At 32.8% G+C, this 18,338-nt stretch overlaps 3 protein-coding genes across 5 annotated transcripts; all 3 read left to right on the forward strand.

The window, feature by feature from the left end:
- The first annotated feature begins 736 nt into the window (after window positions 1–736).
- LOC11436475 (telomere repeat-binding protein 4) lies at window positions 737–5,837 on the forward strand. Of its 2 annotated transcripts, none has more exons than XM_003616368.4 (9): window positions 737–869; window positions 1,860–2,003; window positions 2,087–2,735; window positions 2,988–3,212; window positions 3,299–3,378; window positions 3,529–3,758; window positions 4,178–4,519; window positions 4,594–4,657; window positions 5,445–5,837. In XM_003616368.4, exons 2-9 carry the CDS (start codon window positions 1,923–1,925, stop codon window positions 5,622–5,624), a joined length of 1,851 nt encoding a protein of 616 aa, XP_003616416.1. In that variant the 5' UTR covers window positions 737–869; window positions 1,860–1,922; the 3' UTR covers window positions 5,625–5,837. The 2 variants fall into 2 exon arrangements, with proteins under 2 accessions (XP_003616416.1, XP_024639088.1); XM_024783320.2 differs by lacking the exon at window positions 737–869 and adding an exon at window positions 945–1,138.
- A 1,795-nt stretch (window positions 5,838–7,632) lies between these two features.
- Window positions 7,633–10,539, forward strand: LOC11442144 (ribosomal RNA large subunit methyltransferase E). The gene is made up of 3 exons (XM_003616369.3): window positions 7,633–8,048; window positions 9,747–10,008; window positions 10,097–10,539. Exons 1-3 carry the CDS (start codon window positions 7,719–7,721, stop codon window positions 10,219–10,221), a joined length of 717 nt encoding a protein of 238 aa, XP_003616417.1. The 5' UTR covers window positions 7,633–7,718; the 3' UTR covers window positions 10,222–10,539.
- A 1,725-nt stretch (window positions 10,540–12,264) lies between these two features.
- Window positions 12,265–16,156, forward strand: LOC11442145 (high mobility group B protein 10). Of its 2 annotated transcripts, none has more exons than XM_024783415.2 (7): window positions 12,265–13,014; window positions 13,647–13,722; window positions 13,958–14,117; window positions 14,290–14,394; window positions 14,954–15,171; window positions 15,279–15,503; window positions 15,615–16,156. In XM_024783415.2, exons 1-7 carry the CDS (start codon window positions 12,830–12,832, stop codon window positions 15,876–15,878), a joined length of 1,233 nt encoding a protein of 410 aa, XP_024639183.1. In that variant the 5' UTR covers window positions 12,265–12,829; the 3' UTR covers window positions 15,879–16,156. The 2 variants fall into 2 exon arrangements, with proteins under 2 accessions (XP_024639183.1, XP_003616418.1); XM_003616370.4 differs by having other exon boundaries at window positions 12,267–13,014; window positions 14,284–14,394.
- The last annotated feature ends 2,182 nt before the right edge of the window (window positions 16,157–18,338 follow it).

An 18,338-nucleotide genomic window follows, 5' to 3' on the forward strand; every position in this document is an offset into this window, starting at 1 on the left:
GAAGAGCTTATATGCGTGTACTTTACAGTGAAGGACTTATCAAACATCTTATACATGTCTATAAGTTGTTTTTAACTTACTTTCATAAGTTCTCGAGAATATATAGTTTATGAAAACAACTTATAGCTTATGTTGAGGTAGTTTAACTTTACTTTATCTTTAAGCAACTAATTTAACCTAGAAACTGAGTCTCGTAACAAATGAAAAATTATATCATGGAAACTACCTTTTTCCTAATCTCTGAGTTGAGTTTATGTATTGGTTCACGATTTCCACCAAAACACATCATGATCTTTCGAACCTCATTGATTGACGTGATAACACTTCATTTTGATATATACGTTTAAAACTTTTTTATATTGACAGTGTATATAAATTAAACTAAAAGTTACAAAATATATATAAAAAATGATTTGAATATTAACTTAATTGAATTGATAATAAAATATTCAACCCAATGTCAGGATGATTTTTAACAATAATAAATAATTTAAGAATTCATATTGACTATATTATCGCAAAGAAAAAAGTTAATCAACCACGGAAATAGTTAGACCACAGAAACTTAAAAGAATTAGAATAACAACTAAGGATGGATGGATATACCTCAACTTGAATCAATTTTGGTTTATACTATATTTCCGACGTGGCATTTAATATGACGTCATTAAAAGAGTAAGAAAACTCCACGTGTACATACGATTGTGGAAATATAACAAATCTAGCACAGGTCGTTCAAGTTGTTCGGTCAAAAAGTAACAAAGAAATTAAAAAGAAAAAGAAAAGAACATTAAAAAAGGGTTTAAGCTTTCAGAGGTTGTAACTGTTGCGTTTGCGTGGTTTATTCATCTTTTCTTTGGTAGGGTAAGGTAAGGGTTTTGTTTTTCTCTTTTCTACTATTCTTTTATGTTTATCTATCTATCAATCATTCTCACAACAAAAACACAAATTATTATTATTATATAATATTCATAACTTGAAACAGAGAGAAAAAGAGGATTTTTGGGATTTGCATCCATAGATTTCTTTTGCATTTTTTCGTTACTTTCTATGTTTTGATTTGCATTCTCCAACCCAAATGTTTTTTCTTGTAAATTCTGTTACTTGATCGTAAATTCAACCAAACAAAGAGAGATAGGTTAGTTTCATGTTATTTTAAGAATTCTCAATTCTTAGTTTTTTTATTTTTTATTTTTTATGTAATTGGGTAGCCATGATGGATAGATTTGGAATTTGAGATCCGATCGTGGAAATTAAGCCATGTTTGTGGTGAAACAGATTTTTTTATTGTAAAGTTTTGATTTTTATATTGTGGGGTGTTGAATTTTGAGGTTTTTCCTTCATGTTGTTAATTTTCCTTGAAATTCAAGGGTTTAGTGTGTACTTTACTAACTTTAAGATCATAATTGAGATGTTTAGTGTTTGATATTTTGGCTTGCAAATTAATTAATGTGCATCTACTTTTTGTCTTGCAAATTAATTAATATGTGCATCTACTTTATGCAGCCTTATAATTCTTTGTACTTTTGCTTGTGTTGACTTTTTTTATCATATGGTTCATCTTTTAGTTGATTTGTGTATAATTTATTTTAATTAATTAGTTTAATATTGGCTCATTATGTACTGATTTTGGATGGAATCTGATTTGTTTCCTTGTAATTCATCTCAACCTGTGTTAGGATAGTGCTTCTTTTTGATCAATTTGCCGATTTCTCTATTTGATTAGATGTTGGTTACATTTAAGTTTTGATGTTATTTTTACTTGTATTACTCGTATTATCGAAAAAAATTATGTGGATGATTGCTCTTCCAATTTGTGAAAATCGACTTGATATATGAATGTTCAATTTTTATGACAGAGATAGATAGGATCTGATACATTCGTGCTTTTGATGAGTTGATGAGTGATAAATGTTCATGCTATGGTGTTGAAGAAGAGACTTGGTAATGGATTCAGGGACTATCAGGTCCCTAAGGTACCTAGATGTCCAAGATCTGTAAGAGTAAGTAACCGCCACAATTCTTGCAATTGATTTTTACCTGTTTTTGTTTGGATGGTGTTTTACTTGAGTTTGAAATTCTTCAGAGGACGGTTGCTTTCAAGAAACCAGTCGAGGATGGCCACTCTTGTGCTTTTGAACTACTTGCATCTTTAGCCGGCGAGTTGCTGAAGGAGAGTGAAAGTTCCGCTTCTAGCAATGCATCTGATGTTAAAACGTTAACAGAAGAGCGATTTCGAAATGGAAGTTGTGAAGAAAAGAGCAGTGAGAAACATCTCCAGAGTGCTGGGACTGATTGTATACTAGAATGTATTTCTGCTAACAATAATGTGCAGTCTGAAATTTTCAAATTGGAGAATAGGTTTGGAAATCATTCTAATACTAATAGATTAGTAGAAGTTCCAAACCATCATGAGGCTGACAGTTCAGGCTTCAAGCGATTATCTGCTGTTCATTCTCCTTCTTTAGCCAACTTGAGCGGTAACATTAAATCCCCATTTTGTGGGGAATTGTTTCCCAATGCTTCCTTTTCAAGGAATGGGAGGAATGATAGTAAGTTAGGTTTTATTGATGATGACGAAAACTTTATTAGGTGCAACAAAGTTTGCACCAAACCGAAGGCTTTTAGACCTTCACGATACATTGCACGCAAAATAATTAGGAAGCGGTGGACTTCCAATTCCAAACACTGGAAGGTTGCTCCAAAGTTGAAAGATTTTGAACTTTCTCGTTATGGTAAGGTGTTTAGCAACTTGTCTGCAATGTCATGCTTTGTTATCTTTCACATGTATGTCTATGAGTTAGGCTGTTCTTTTTTTGGACTAAACTTGGATGCAGTACCGCAAGTCCTGTTCTTACCGTTCCTCTCACCAAGACAGTTTTTCTTTGCTCCCTTTTAGTTGGCGACAATTTTACTATCAGTGTCTAGAACATTGTACCCAAGTTTTTTTCCTTTTTTTTTTACTGAAAAGAATGTGTAATTTGTAGATAATGGAATGCGACCCTCGAGTCATAAGAGGAAGACTTATTACAATTTCGAAAGATCTCAGTGTCACACTCTTTTGAAGAGGAAGAAATTATCAGACAGGGGTTCGATGCTAACTCATGGTGGAGGATTCAGCAATGAGAGTGTATCCAATTCACCTAAGAAATTAATTGGAGGAAATAACCGTAGCTCATCTGCAAAAGTTCGTGTTTCTAAGGATTCTAATGGTAATTTATTGCGCGGAGTTCATTAGTTTTGGTTAGCATATGTTCTTTGCATCCTACTGGCATTGATGATTTGTCCTTGCGTACAGTAAAGTTTCGCATCGAGTCATTCAGGATTCCAGAACTTTACGTTGAGGTTCCCGAAACCGCAACTGTTGCTTCATTAAAGGTATGATGAATAAATGGTTTTAATTTTATTTTACTATATTAAGTGTTATGTTTATTACTGTTTTCATTTAGTTTCATCAATAGTTTGGAGCGGTTGCAATGCGGTGCATTATTTTCGTCACTTTATTTTTATTGTTTAACTTTTTTATAGAGGACAGTCATGGAGGCGGTGATGACTATAATAGGAGGTGGGGTGCATGTTGGTGTTCTTGTTAAGGGAAAAAAAGTTGGAGACGACAACAGAACTCTTCGTCAGACTGGTATATCTTGTAAAGAAAATATAGATAAACTTGGTTTCGTGTTGGAGCCTAGCTCTTCTCAAGCTTCTCCAGTTGTCTGTGCTGGTGATCCTTCTCACTGTGTAGCATCTCAGCCTACCAGGTGAGCAAAAGTTGAACAGTTTCTCTTGTTCATCATAGCTTAGACCCTGTTTGGATAAACAACTTATTTATGTGCATATAACATAAGTGTTTATCTTATAAGTCTGTATGTATAATCTTTTTCTATAACTAAAGATAAAACAAATTCCAACTGTTTTAATATAAGCTATAAGTTGTTTTTATAAGCTATCATGGAGAGCTGATGAAAATAAGCCAAGAACAAAATCACAAATTATAGACATGTCATAAACAGTCTCACGACTCAAATAAGGCAACCTGAACAGGCCTTTAATGGCAATAAATTAAGTGGCTTGTGCTTTTGGTCAGTGGTCATCCTGAAGAAATTTGATTACGGTTCAGCTCCATTCAATTGAATAATTCTTATATCTTTATCTAATTTTTGCAATTGGATTTTTTTAGGTCTCTAGGAACTCCCTCCATAGATTCAGGGATTTCTGTTGCCAAACAGGATTCCTCCCTGCATACAAATACTGGCGGTGACCTTGTTGGCATGAACCATGAATCAGCTTCTTCCCTTGCTGACACTATATCTGATAAACTTGACATTATATCTGATAAACTAACACAAGATTCCGGAGCGCTGGTTTCTGTTCCAGCTCATAGCACTGAGGCGTTAACTGTTGTTCCCGTGAATCAGAACACTGGACCATCCGAGCTTGTACAGCGTCGAACCAGGAGACCATTTTCTGTGTCTGAAGTTGAAGCACTTGTTCATGCAGTTGAGGAAGTTGGAACTGGAAGGTTTGATGGTTATCAGCTTCACTGTCTTTTTAGGCAGCAAAATTGGGTTGCTGACATTTTTTTAAATTATGCAGGTGGCGTGATGTAAAGTTGCGATGTTTTGAGAATGCAGACCATAGGACTTATGTAGACTTGAAGGTACTCCCTTCTATCATATCTTAATTCGTTTGACCAAAACAGTTATTTACTTTACATTGTAAATTTAAAGAGAAAGATGAGGTAACACCTATAATGGAAACATGGTACAATATCGCCTTTAGAAGTTTTGACGGAACATTTTAGTTTAAGGTTGGATTCACTTTTGTGACAGGTAAAAATGAATTTAGAAACAAATGATTCTGATCATTAGTTGACATGTTTAGGTCTTCTCAAGCAGAAATGCTTTTATCGCCAAATCTAACTTAAAACTAAGATTTATAGTTTCTATGAAAAAAAATAAAATTCTAGCCTTAAATTTATTGTTCTTTCACGTCAATGTATCTAAACATAAACCACATTATATTTAATTTACTTTCAACCAAATTTAATTCAATTCAAATCAATTTTTGTCACAGTAGATTTTGAATCGAAGCACACATTTAACTTCGTTTGACCTATGCAGCCGAGTTAGTGTGAAAAGACTTCTGTTTCTTTTGATCATACAAATTATGTCCATACCATTTTCCTTATTTTGATCTTAGTTGCATTGCATTTTTACAAAGTTTGTTGCATTTTGTATCAAATATCTTGTTGAATAAATAGAATTATGCAGTTGTTTTTGGTTATCACATCATTAGCTATGTTGTAATTTTTCTTATCATAAAGATCAGACTTGGTACCTCGGGGTTTACAACACTCACACACCCTGCACACCGGCCATTAGCTACATGTTGTAATGGTAACATTGTTTAATTGCTAATGACTTGAACTTTTGGTCTGTGTGCAGGATAAATGGAAAACTTTAGTGCACACTGCAAAAATCTCTCCTCAACAAAGGAGAGGACAGCCAGTTCCTCAGGAGCTATTGGATAGGGTTTTGGCTGCACATGCTTACTGGTCTATCCACCAATCCAAGCAGCATGTCAAGCATCAAACCAATGTTGTCCAACCACTTGTGATTATGTAGAAAGACATGAATTAACGTTGTTGACTTGTAACTATGGTAAACAAACCTGTACATTTGTTTCATATTCATGTTATGTCCTTCCTTACCAAATTCTTTGCTGGCCTTGAATTTAAACAGGTTGGCAACTTGTAATTAAATAAGGAACTAGATTGTTGAAATGTAACTGGAGTTTGTGTTCTTTTATTTTTGTAATTAACAAATTTCATGCATGTATGTAGAATTGTCAAAAGATCATGACAGCATAATGAAGAAAAAGGAAAATAATATCGTTTTTCTTCAGTTGGATATTTTCTTTTCATTTGCTCCATTGTTTTATTAGTATTTTACATATACACTCTTTTATAGATTGAAATTTGAATAAACTATCAAATTCGGTCCCGAAATTGTAAAACTCCAAATTCCTCCAAATAATTGCATGAAACAAAATTGTTCAATTGGAGGTATCTCTTTATGCAGAGGTTAATGTGATATTCCGACAATGGATAATCTTGTAAGCAGTGGAGAAATCTGTATAGATGTGTTAGTAGTTGTGGATCTCTAGAGTTACAATGTGGTAGGTGTTGTGGATTATTTGATATTCTCAACATTTATATGTAGAGTGTGATTTTTTTTGGTTATGTTTGGAACTTAGTGTTGAGTGTTGACAGTGCAATGCCACATAATGTATTGGAACATGCCAAGTCTTTTGGCGAATTGTGTTTTGAAGGCGCATCACAAAGTGTTGTTGTATGTGGTTTAAGCTCAAAATAACATAATGAGTGTGTCTTGGGCAACATTGTAGAAACTATTAAATCTATGTTAACAGGTTCAAGTTTGAACTTCATTATTGGCGGACACATCCTATTATGTGTTTGAGATCCTTAACTTGAATGCTACTTTTTATTCTTTGTGAGATTGTTTTGAATTAGGTGGTTATAGTTTGTTTTTGTCTTAGTTTTAGCTTTAACTTTGGTCGTATGCTTCATGCTTTGCAATTGTATTATTTATCCTTGGTACACCTTTCGCATTGGTTAGTTTTTCATTAACATAGATTTTTGGTCTTTAATTTTTTTTTTTTTTTTTTAACAACGTATGTCAATCAAAATGTTGCTTATGTCAAATAGCTCTACTAAGGATGTTGAGGTGTCACATTAAATGGTAGTGGCTTGTTCATGTTGATGACATATCATGGAGCAAACTTTGCCAATGAGTTACAAATTTCAAGGAGTATTTTGCCTAGGAGTTACAAATTTTAAGCGATTATTTCATCTTTAAATAATTTAATTTAGGGACCATTTTATTTTTCCATTCTTTTCTCCAAATTCAAAAATATGAAGATCTTTAAATTCAGAAATTGTAAAATCGAAATCTCTTCACTAAAATATCTAATCAAAATCTCTTAACTTAAAAAAGAAAACCCTTAATTTGTAAATATGAGAATGAATGGTATGGTGAAGAGTTCCCTAATATCTTTAGGCCAATGTAACTTGTAAGGTTTAATTAGACATTTTTATTTTTATAAATATAATTTCAAATCAACCTTAAATATTAGAAATAAACCCTAATGAAAAATGATTTTTTAATAAGCATACTCTAATTCTTTTAAAAACATTCTTAATAATTTTTTTAGTATGAATCAAGCGTCCTTTGCGGTTTACATATAGCTACAAAGATTAATATCTCAAACTATCACAATCATAATAGACAACAAAACACTCTTTAAGACCACATACAATGGTGGTGTTGAAAGCCAATTTCAACACATGGTGGTGTTGCAATGGAGAGTTGAATTTGGTTGAGAGATGATGTGGAGGAAAGAGGAGATGAAAGTATTCAACATGTTTAAAAGATTTAACACTTTTTCATTTTCAAAATTGAATTTAAAGTTAAGAATTGTTAATTCAAAAGAGACCTTATTATCTCATCAAAAAGACTTTAGATGTTATTAATATTAATATTATAAAAAATAAAAATTTATTATGATAAATAGACAAAAAATAACATATGTGTTTTTTAATCTGTAAAAATGACTAATTTGAACATATTTCCAATTCTTAAAACGTTAAACCTGAGGCGAGCCACGGCGGAGGAAGGGCGGAAACAGTGAATGGAGAGATGGCTAAGAGCGGAGCACCAGATTTCTTCTACAAAGAAGCTCAACGACTCGGCTACGTAGCTCGTTCAGCCTTCAAATTAGTTCAAATCCAAAAACAGCACAAATTAATCAAACCCGGTTCATCCGTTCTCGACTTGGGTTGTGCTCCCGGTTCATGGCTTCAGGTTGCTTGTCAAAGCTTGGGTCCATTCCATAACGGTGGTTCCGTTCTCGGCATTGATCATAAGAAAGTTAAGGTTCCGACCAGTCATTGTGATTCAAGGGTGAAAACCGTTGCGGCGGATGTTATGACTCTTCCTAAACAGCAGCTTAGAGACCTTTCTCCTAAGGTTAGTCAGTTAGTTAGTTAGATCATTCTGTTAGCCATTAGTTTGTGACTTTGTTTCTTGGACACAGACACCAGACACGATACTGACACATTAACGCAGCTAATAATTTGTGAAAACGGAACAAGTTAAATGTAATTACGTGTGCTGGTATCATGTTGGCGAACAATACTGGCTAGAAATTCACTTCGACCTTAATATTTGTAATGACCGTAATGAAATTAAGTTCATAATATCTGTATGGATTTGAAATACGAAGATGTTAGAGATGCATTTTGATAACACATGAACGAACTTGACGAATACTTTGCAATTTGGGGATTATTTTAGAATTTTGATTATATGGAGGACTAGGTTGATCCGGGCGTGCGATTCTTTTTTTGTTTGAAACAACCAAAGTTAATTGTTAGTGTGTGTTTAGTTCTACGGTGAGAAAAATTGATTTTGAGTGAATTGATTTTGACTATAATTGAGTTGAAGCTAAAGTGATTTATGTTTGGAAACATTCATAAAAAGTAAGTTGAACAAAAAATTTGTGTGAAAAACAATTGTAGAATCAAAAGCTACAATTTCTAGCATCAAGTAGAATCAATTCTAGAGGCATAATCAATTCTACTCTAGAGAAACCAAACATGTCAAAAACAATTCTACACATCTAGAATCAATTATAACTCCTTCAAAAGTGGAACCAAACATGCATTAGTGGATATGGCTCGAACCCCACATCTTATACGTCTCAATCCCTAAATCCGCACAACCAATACCACTACAGGTCTGTCTCAAGGGCAAGGCCACTAAAGCCCTCACTTTAGGCCGAATAACAAAATATTATTTTTCATTAGATTTTACAAGCAAAACAGCCTCATGTTCTAACAATAAAAGGCCTTATATATTCAACCTTGCTTTAGGTTCCACTTATAGACTATTAAGGAAAAATTATTGGGTTGGCCCTGTGCCACCAAGCCACGTTATTACCCCCTCCAGTCATACAATTTCAAAAATCAACTTAGATGTTTTATGTATCAACTATTGATGAATTAATGACTGATATTATAATTGTGTTCAATATGAGGCTGTTCAATATCTAGAACTTGACCAACATGCACATTGGCCCATAATTTTTTCACTTTGTTATTTACTTTAGAGAAGCTAAATTTTAGAATTTGAGCAACCTAATGTGAGCAATTCACTTTAGAGACAGGAAAAGAAGTCATCCTAAGTTCTTAGCTGTTGATGAATAGGTCAAAGATTGATATTTCAATATTTTCTTTTTATGGGATTAAGGGATATGCACTGTAAGTGTAAATTTTTTACATTAACATCCAATCACAAATCTGTAATTTGCCACATCATATCATACATTTTTAAATAAAAGATTTTACATGTTTATTGTCTTGGCGAATTATGATTGGATTTAGTGCAAAACAAATTTACGTTGACAGTATTTTCCTTAATCTCTTTTTAAATAATGTATGTTTGACATCAATAATTGATTTATGCTTCAAAGATTACTTTATCATCTAGTCTAGAGTGAATTGCAGTTTTAGAAGAGTAAATGCTACATACAAGTAGAACATATGCATGTAAAGAGTAATGCAAATGTAATCTTTCTTTCTCATTTTCTCTTCAAGAGATTCCTCTCCCCCTTTCATTAAGAATGTTTGAATCCTTACATTGCATCTTTGATTTGTCTTTATGCAGCAAAAAGGGTTTTCTGTAATACTTTCAGACATGTGTCCGTTGGTTTCTGGAATCACGACTAAAGATGCAGCTTTGTCATTTGAGCTAGGGATGCGAGCGCTAGACTTGGCTGTTGGCAAGGTTGCTTCTGTTTGCAATTCTGATGGTGATAATCTGGACGAGGTGAAGGAGCGATGTGATCCATCTGGTGCAGATGATGGGGGATTGTTGCGAGTTGGTGGCCATCTTGTAGTCAAGCTTTTGGAGAGTGAAGATGCCAAAGGTGGTTCATTTTTTGTTGAATAAAAACAAGCTTGATTTGGTTGTGTATATGTTATTTAATTAATTTTATTTTACTATCTTTGCTGCAGAAATCAACCAGATTTGTAAACCATTGTTTACAAAGTCAGTGTGGCTGAGACCTAAAGCCACAAGACCTTCGTCGAGAGAGATCTATTTGATATGTCAAGGTTTAAAGTCAGAAATAAAGATATAGGTTGTTTTATGAGGTATGTCCTGGCGATGGTTTTTTACTCTATAATGCAGTGTTGTCAAATAATGGCTATACCACTATAGTGTAGCGGCTATAGCAGGGTGGCATAGAAAAATTTAAACAACCCGCTATTTTTTGCAATCTAGGATTGACCACGCTGCTGTAATGTGAGACATGTAATTAGTAAATTCATGAGTTTACATTCAAGTTTTGATGCTAACATTATTTTTGAACTCTTACTTTGCAATGCCTTTTGATTTGTAAAGGATTGCAAGAGATTATGTATTAATTAATGTTGAAAAGTAACATTTTTATTGTTTATTGCTCTTGCTCAATCAAAATCTGATGAGATTGAAACACTAGCTTACATCTCTGTTGCTCTCTTTTCCAAATCAAAAGAGAGAGGTTTTTTCATGAGGTTTGTCCTGGTGAATTTTTGGCATGAGCATGTTGCAAATTCTGTAAGTTATAACCATAGTTCGATGTTTTTTTTTTTTAACTTCGAAATGCAGTGTTGTCAGCAAAAATTGAGCAAACTGTCATTTTCTGCAAATCTGCGATTGACAGCACTGCTTAATGTGAAATGTGCAATTGGGAAATTCATTAATTTACATCTAAGTTTTGATGCTAATATAATTCTCGAACTTTAACTGTTCAATGCCTTCTGATTTGTTAAGGGTGGTAAGACAATACTCCCTCCGTCCCAAAATGTAAGCAAAAATTGGTCAACAAAAGTTAATGTATTTGGTTCAAAATTTATGCCACATTCATCAACTTATGTTAACCCATTTTTGCTTACATTTTGGGACGGAGGGAGTATGTATTTATGTTGGAAAATAACATTCTATTGTATATTGCTAAATCTGATGAGGTTGAAAGTTGAAACACTAGCTTACATCTCTCAATCATCTTTGTTGCTCTATTTTCCAATGATGCATGTTTCTTGTGAATTTTTGGCTCTTCTAGATTCTTTACAAGCTACACTTCATAATCCCATTTCCAAAGCATAACAAATCTGAATTTTCGTGTCTCTCTCTCTCTTGTGATATAAGTGTTCTTCCTTTAAATTTGCTGCATTTCGCCTGAAACTGATCTGTCAAAAACTTGGGATTTTTTTAGTTTATGCTTTTTGAGCTAGTTTTGTCTTTATAATCGAAATTTAGATTCCCATCTTAGCTTACAGTGAAGTAGTCTTAACTCAATGTTTCTAAGAATTATGCTAGCAACACACTCTCGTTTCTTGTTTATTTTATTTTCTGTTGCATCACCGGTTTTGGATTTGCGCATTTGCAGCAGTTCCTAGATTTCTTGTTTGTGCATCTGCTGTAGAGCAATATTCTTGGTTGTGAACGACAGGGAGAGTATTTAAGCACTTATGGATTGAAACATCTCCACTTGTGAATGGAGAAAGTTCTTATAACTAGTTCAAAAAGCACTTGAGTTAACTTTTCCCATGTCTATCATATGAAACATTACTTATCATATCAATTAGTTTGGTCCTTAATCTTTTTTCTTAGCCTTAAATGATGTCCAATTATGTGAATTACTCTACAATACAATTTCTCCAAATATCAAACAATGTCATTCAAGTCAATAAATATGAATCAAGACTTGCACAGCCAAAATAACAAAAAGAGGTCCCGTGTCAGTGAAATGCATTGGAGACCTGAGGAGTGTATTCCAAGTTACCCATTTCTCTGTAGTTATATTAAAAATCTTAACTTAACAAAGCCTGCACAGTTTACTTGTTACTGCCAACAAATATGAGATTTATGTGAAGAAAGTTGTAACCCAATTTTTTATACATTGATCAGTATCTTATCCCTTCTTTTAAGCTCTCCATCATCCTCAATTTTTTTTTTTCTCTCTCTTTCTAATAGATTCCTATTTTTTTTTTCCTTTTACACATTCCATCTCTTCAATAAAATTGATGCGTCCTCTCCTCCTTCATAATAAACGATTGTCAATTTTCTTTGTTCTTTATTTCAGCAAAATTTAACTATTTTATTGATCAATTTATTTAACGTATTATATAAATTTATTGTTTATTAAATCTTTTTTCAATAAATGGAACCATTATTACGGGGAACACAATTTAGTTTCAAGAAAGATTAAATTTGCAAAGAACTAAACTTTGTTTAGAAAACTAGTTTTATTGAAAAGATGTAAGATTAATTGAGAAGAGATGTAATTGACAAGTTGTACTATTAAACTATCAAAATGACACATAAATAGGAACAAAAAAGTCGGTTACTCTATAATTACTTGGTTGACCATTTGCTCTTCAATTGTAACGTCCTAGATTCGATATTCTGACACATCCGGAATAGAAAAAAAAATTATGTTAAGACGACAATTAAAGTTAAACTGAGGGAGCATATATTATTGTATTGTAATGTATTTTCACATGATAATAATAATCATAATCCTTTAAAAAATTATTATTAATAATAATAATAATTGAAGAAAAGAAATAAAAGAAGAGAAAAATCAGAAGTGTGACACATATTTGGCGTAGCTGTCAACTTTTTGATTGTATAATATATATACAAGTCCATACACATAAAGAAAGCTCAACTCTCCATTCCAATAAGTTTAGTTAGTTTCATCAATGGAAGAAGGAAATGAATTAGTGATGGAGATGGTTCCTTATGAAAATGAAAATGAGATTATTTCATCAATGGAAGAAGGAAAGGAATTAGAGATGGAGTTGGAGATGGTTCCATATTATACCCTCACTGAGAGCTTCTATCGTAAGCTCAAGGAGCTTTTGGACCCTTCTGGATTCAATCTCATGTTAGTTTCTTTATTACTCTTTCTTTAATCTCTTTCTCATTTTTATGTTTTGCCATTTTTTTCGTTTGCATGTTCTGTTTTGGCATTCTTTTTTTTTTTTTTTCCGTTTGCATGTCATTCTCTTTACTGTTCTGTTTTGGTTGCTAAAAGAATTCATGCATTCAAATGTCTTTTTCTGGTCTATTGGTTTTTTCATGTGTTGTAGAAATGATGTCAAATATGAAACATGAAATGTTATTATATGTAATTTTTCATGAAATTATTTGAAAAATAAAAGAATTTAATTAGAATACACTAAATTATTTTATTTCCACATCGATTAATGAATATCAAAACACGACTTGTCATACTCCCTCCGATCACATATATAAGCAACTTTTGCTTTTTTAGGTTCATTAAATCACTGATATATCTGGAATATAATATAGTCTAGATACATCACTTATTTAATGAATCTAAAAAAGTAAAAGTTGCTTATAAATGTGACCGGAGGAAGTATTCATTAATGGACGTGCAATTTATGTGTAAAACAACCTTACACTTTCGGTGTATACTAATTAAACTAATTTTTCTTATGGATATATAAAATGTATGAATCATCATGCACCTCTTTTTCCAATTCTATTTGGCAGATATGATGTCCGAAAAACATCCCTTGACTTGTACCTGTTTTACTTGGAGGTCACGAAAAGAGGAGGTTATCACCAGGTATATTGTTCGGTTATCAAAAGCTCGAATCTCCTCTGAGAGTGGTGTCCACATTTAGTTTTCGACGTTGCCTCAAACATGGTTTCCTCCTGTATGTGGGAAACCAAAAAAATATGTAGCTTCCATTTGGAGATCATGTTTATCCATCCAAATATGTTTTTTTTGTTCAATTTAATATATCCTTGTATGAATTTTCTAAGATGTTATTCTGCATTCTATTGAATGCTTCTTGCAGGTTGATCAAGAAAAGAAATGGGGTGAAGTTGTTTCTGCACTAAAACTGGAAGGAAACAATGCAACCTTGTGTGATCAACTTGAAAAGCTCTATAAAGAACTTCTGTACAAATTTGAGACATTGTACTTCTACAGGTCTCCTGCAACTGGCAGCAATACAGGTTAATTGGCGGTTTCGACATATACGGTTTTAGTTTATAATTTTGCTTGACTTGTTGGACATAGCAGAATACATTTCATTTCAGTAACTTCATTGTATTATGTTTATGTTGCATTTTCGTATTAAGTTGAATATGTTTTGTTTAACTTTAAATTCTTCTTTATAAGGTCCAGTTGAAAGGAATCAAAACTCAACCACTAGTTTATCTCAATTAATGGACGATCAAGATTATCTGAAGGCGCGAAAGATATCCGAACACTACTCTAGTCAAATTACAGGTTAATAAAGATATAGAATTTTAATGAGAGAAAACTGAATTCATTGATTGAATGAAAAAGAATGCACTCAAGTGTCTATATACCTGATTCAAAATAAGTATCATAATAGAATACAACTAACTTTGGTAACTGAACACAGCCGATTAATTCATTGTGGTAACTGAATTTATTAAAGTTCCAAAACCGGTTTGCTACTTTGTGTATTTATGATCTGACCGGTTTGCTACTTTGTGTATTTATGATCTGAATTGTGGACATGAATTCACTTTAGTAACTCAATGATTTGTTGGAAGAGTTTAAAGGGATTTGGATTCTGTGATGCCAAAATCAACCATATCATTGGTGGTTTGAACAAGATCTGCGGTTCAGATTACTTTGCAGATTTTGATTTTTTATTTTATTTTTATAAATCTAAAACACGAGTTTGAAATATGGACCAGACCATCTTGATCAAACCACCACCGATGTTCTTGTCTGTGTACAGTCACAGGAGTGTGACTTCACACAATCAAAATTTAGTTTAAAGGTGGCTTATGTGAATTCAGAGGTGCTTATGCAGGAATTGGATATCAAGAATTTCAAGTGGTTCAACAAGCACCCTCAAAGAACAAAGAAAAGAAGAAACGGAGAGGTGCTCCAATAGGACAGAGTGGATATAATATATTCCTCAAGCAGGAATGTGCTCGACTTAAAGCTAATCATCCGGACGTAGGTGGAAGAAAAATCATAGACATGGCTATTGATGCTTGGAATAAGTTGTCAGACAATGAGAAACGGGTATAGTAAATGAATTTGAGATAATAATATCGATTAAAAGTCGAAAGTTTATCTTTTTGCAACAAATGATGTTTGAAATTCGCCATTTCTAATTACTTTTCATGTAGCCATATGAAGAGGCAAGCATGAAGATAAAGGAAGAAGTTAAAGAAGCACCCACAAATAACAAAGAAAAGAAGAAACATCGAGGTGTTCCAAGGGGACAGAAGAGTGCATATCAAATATTCCTCAAGCATGAATGCGCTAGACTGAAAGCTGATCATCAGTTTCAAGGTGACAGAAAACTCAAGGCTATTGATGCTTGGAAGATGATGTCCCCCTTGGAAAAACTGGTACGATAAATGAAATTGACATAATAATATCGAATAGAAGAAGTTGAAAGATTTATATTTTTGCCATAAATGATGTTTGAAATTTGCCACTTCTAATTACATTTCATGTAGCCATATGAAGAGGAAAGCATGAAGATAAAGGAAGAAATTAAAGCAGCAATGATCCAAAAGAGCACTGAAGATCTTAATAGGGATGAAGAGAGACCTATTGTGTGTGGTGACTACTACTCTGTAACTTCACAACCTCTGTCAAACGACTCTTTTGGAAACAACGCAGCGGTGGACTTGACAGAAAAAGTATCCGAGGATCCCTTTTTCCCAGGTGATTTGAATGATCATCATTTGTTAGATTTTCCAAGCGGGGAACCCAAATGACTATACTTGTTGTTGGGCAAGTCTTTTTTTGGTTTTTGAAGCAATGCTATTGCCTACGCATCCAACGGTTATCCCGTTTTTTTGTGACTCAAAAGTTAGCTTAGCTGCTTTGTGTTTATGGTTTTGAAAGAGCAACAAGCATAGGTCTAGTGAATTATGTATATAAACAATGTATATAAGTGACTCAAACTTAGCTAAGCTGCTTTTTGTCTAAGGCTTGTATTGTGAAATATGTGTATAAATTATGTAATACAAAATTTTGTTGGCATGGTTGTGAATTTTCTTCTATTGAGAAATCTTATTTTTCTTTTGAACTATAATTATAAAACACAGATAAAATGAGTATGTTGATGTTATTCTAGAAAACAGATGGGGATTGAAATTTGGATGAAACCTGTATTTGGAAAATGGAAACTGATAGGTCTATTTGGTGCTAGTGCTACTTCAAACCTTTCAGGATTGGCATTTTCTACATTAATGTTTTCAAAATTCATTAAATACAATACTTATGCATTTTAGTTTTATTATGAAGTATCTGAATATTTTTGGTAAAATAACCAGCCAAGTTTGCTTCACAACTCACAAGTGTCGAGTTCTGTAGTTTCTTCATCCCGAAGTTGATTCACATAATTGATGGCCTCTTGAAAAAGTGGTGTTAACTGAAGATGAGGATCAATTTGATTGCCCAAATAAACCCTTGTTATACAGTATATGGATGAATCAGAGAATTGGTACTAGCAAATAGCAATGATTGTGTGTACTCTAATAGAGATAAAAGCTTTGCTAATCCGAGTTGATGAAACTGCAATTTTCTGCAATATATTGTATAATTTTCTGCAATATATAATAAATACTCAATGAAACTGCAATATATAATAAATACTCAATGAAAACATCAACTAATTCTCTTTCATAAAGGATAAACATGTAAAACAATAATAATTGTCAACAAAATTAATACAAATCCAACAATCAACTTTCTAAATATCCCTCTTTTTTTTAAAAGGGTCCTATAATAAGGGACGGAGGTAGTAATTATTTTAAATTTGTGACTAGACAAGTGTTGATCGGGGAAAGTAGAAACTGCTTTCACAAATCAATCAAGGATATACCCTACAATCAAAAGAATACCGCATTCACACAATAAAGCAAACATATGTTGTTTGATGCATCCAACAATTAGGTATGGCAATGGGGTGGGGACGGGTTTTGCCTTTTTCATCCCCTACTCTCATATACTTACTTGTTACCCTACCCATATTCAACGAGGATGAGAAATTAAATCACATCCCCGTCCCCAATGGGTTCGGGTATTCCCGCCTCATCTCCGTTCCCGCAGGGAATCAATTTTTTTAATAAAAAAAAAGAGTTTTTTTTTTTTTTTTTTTTTTTTAAGTTTCAATGGTAATATTGTAATGCATTATCCAACAATTTACGTTCATTTCCTTACTGAAAAATTCGGTTGTTCCTTTAACTATCAATGAAAGTTCTTATATCATGACAATTATCAAACCAAATAACATGACATATCATTATCAATCCCCTCAACAAAAATATGACTTTTCTACATTCGGGGAGGGTTTGGATATAGGTTCAGGGTGGGTACATATATCCTCGTTACCCGTCCGGTACCCATATTTTGAAATCGAGGAAAATTCAAACCCAGTCAAATCAGGAAAAACCTATCAAATCGGGGTTGGTTTGGACGGATACCCAGAGGCACGGGTTTTGTTGCCATGCCAACAATTCATGTTTGTTTGACTACGTGGATGTTTGTTTTGAGAATCATCTTAGTGTAAGCAAAGGTTGTTGAGATGGTGGTATACAAAACAAAAGGAGAACAATGTAATTTAATGTACATTATCTTTTCACACCACTTAATTTTAAGGCAAATTTTATGGTACACCCACTCTTTAAATTAATAGTTAAATAAGTTGTTTTTTGAGAAAAAATATTATTTTTTATCATTTATAACTATAATAATTAAATCTTACTCATAAAAAATGTCAACAAAATAAAATTATTATTTTTTGAATTTTTATCACTCATAATCGAGAACATTCATTATTTTTTATGATAATATGTAAAAAAAATTACTATAATTCTTATAAACAATGAAATGATGTTTTTTCTTATGAAATGATGTTCTATAAAATATAAATATTGACAAATAGTTATTTATTACATAAAAAATGATCGTTAATTTATAAAATTATGAAGCAGGAGTACCGGTAGACCTCACTTTGTTAGTATACCGTAGAAGTTTCCTAATTTTAAACGCGAGTCCATAAAAAAGAAATGGTCTTATGTCTAAATCATTCCCGCCAAAACCAAACATGTCTCCTAAACTTGAAACACAAAACAAAAACTTTCTTAGCACACTTTTGATAAATTCGGAAACAACTAGAAATAGAAATAGAATCAAGAGAATTTTAATGTCTTTTACAGTTTGGGTCCCAC

The sequence above is a fragment of the Medicago truncatula genome, chromosome 5 (genome assembly GCF_003473485.1).
Source record: "Medicago truncatula cultivar Jemalong A17 chromosome 5, MtrunA17r5.0-ANR, whole genome shotgun sequence".
NCBI classification, from domain to species: domain Eukaryota; kingdom Viridiplantae; phylum Streptophyta; class Magnoliopsida; order Fabales; family Fabaceae; genus Medicago; species Medicago truncatula.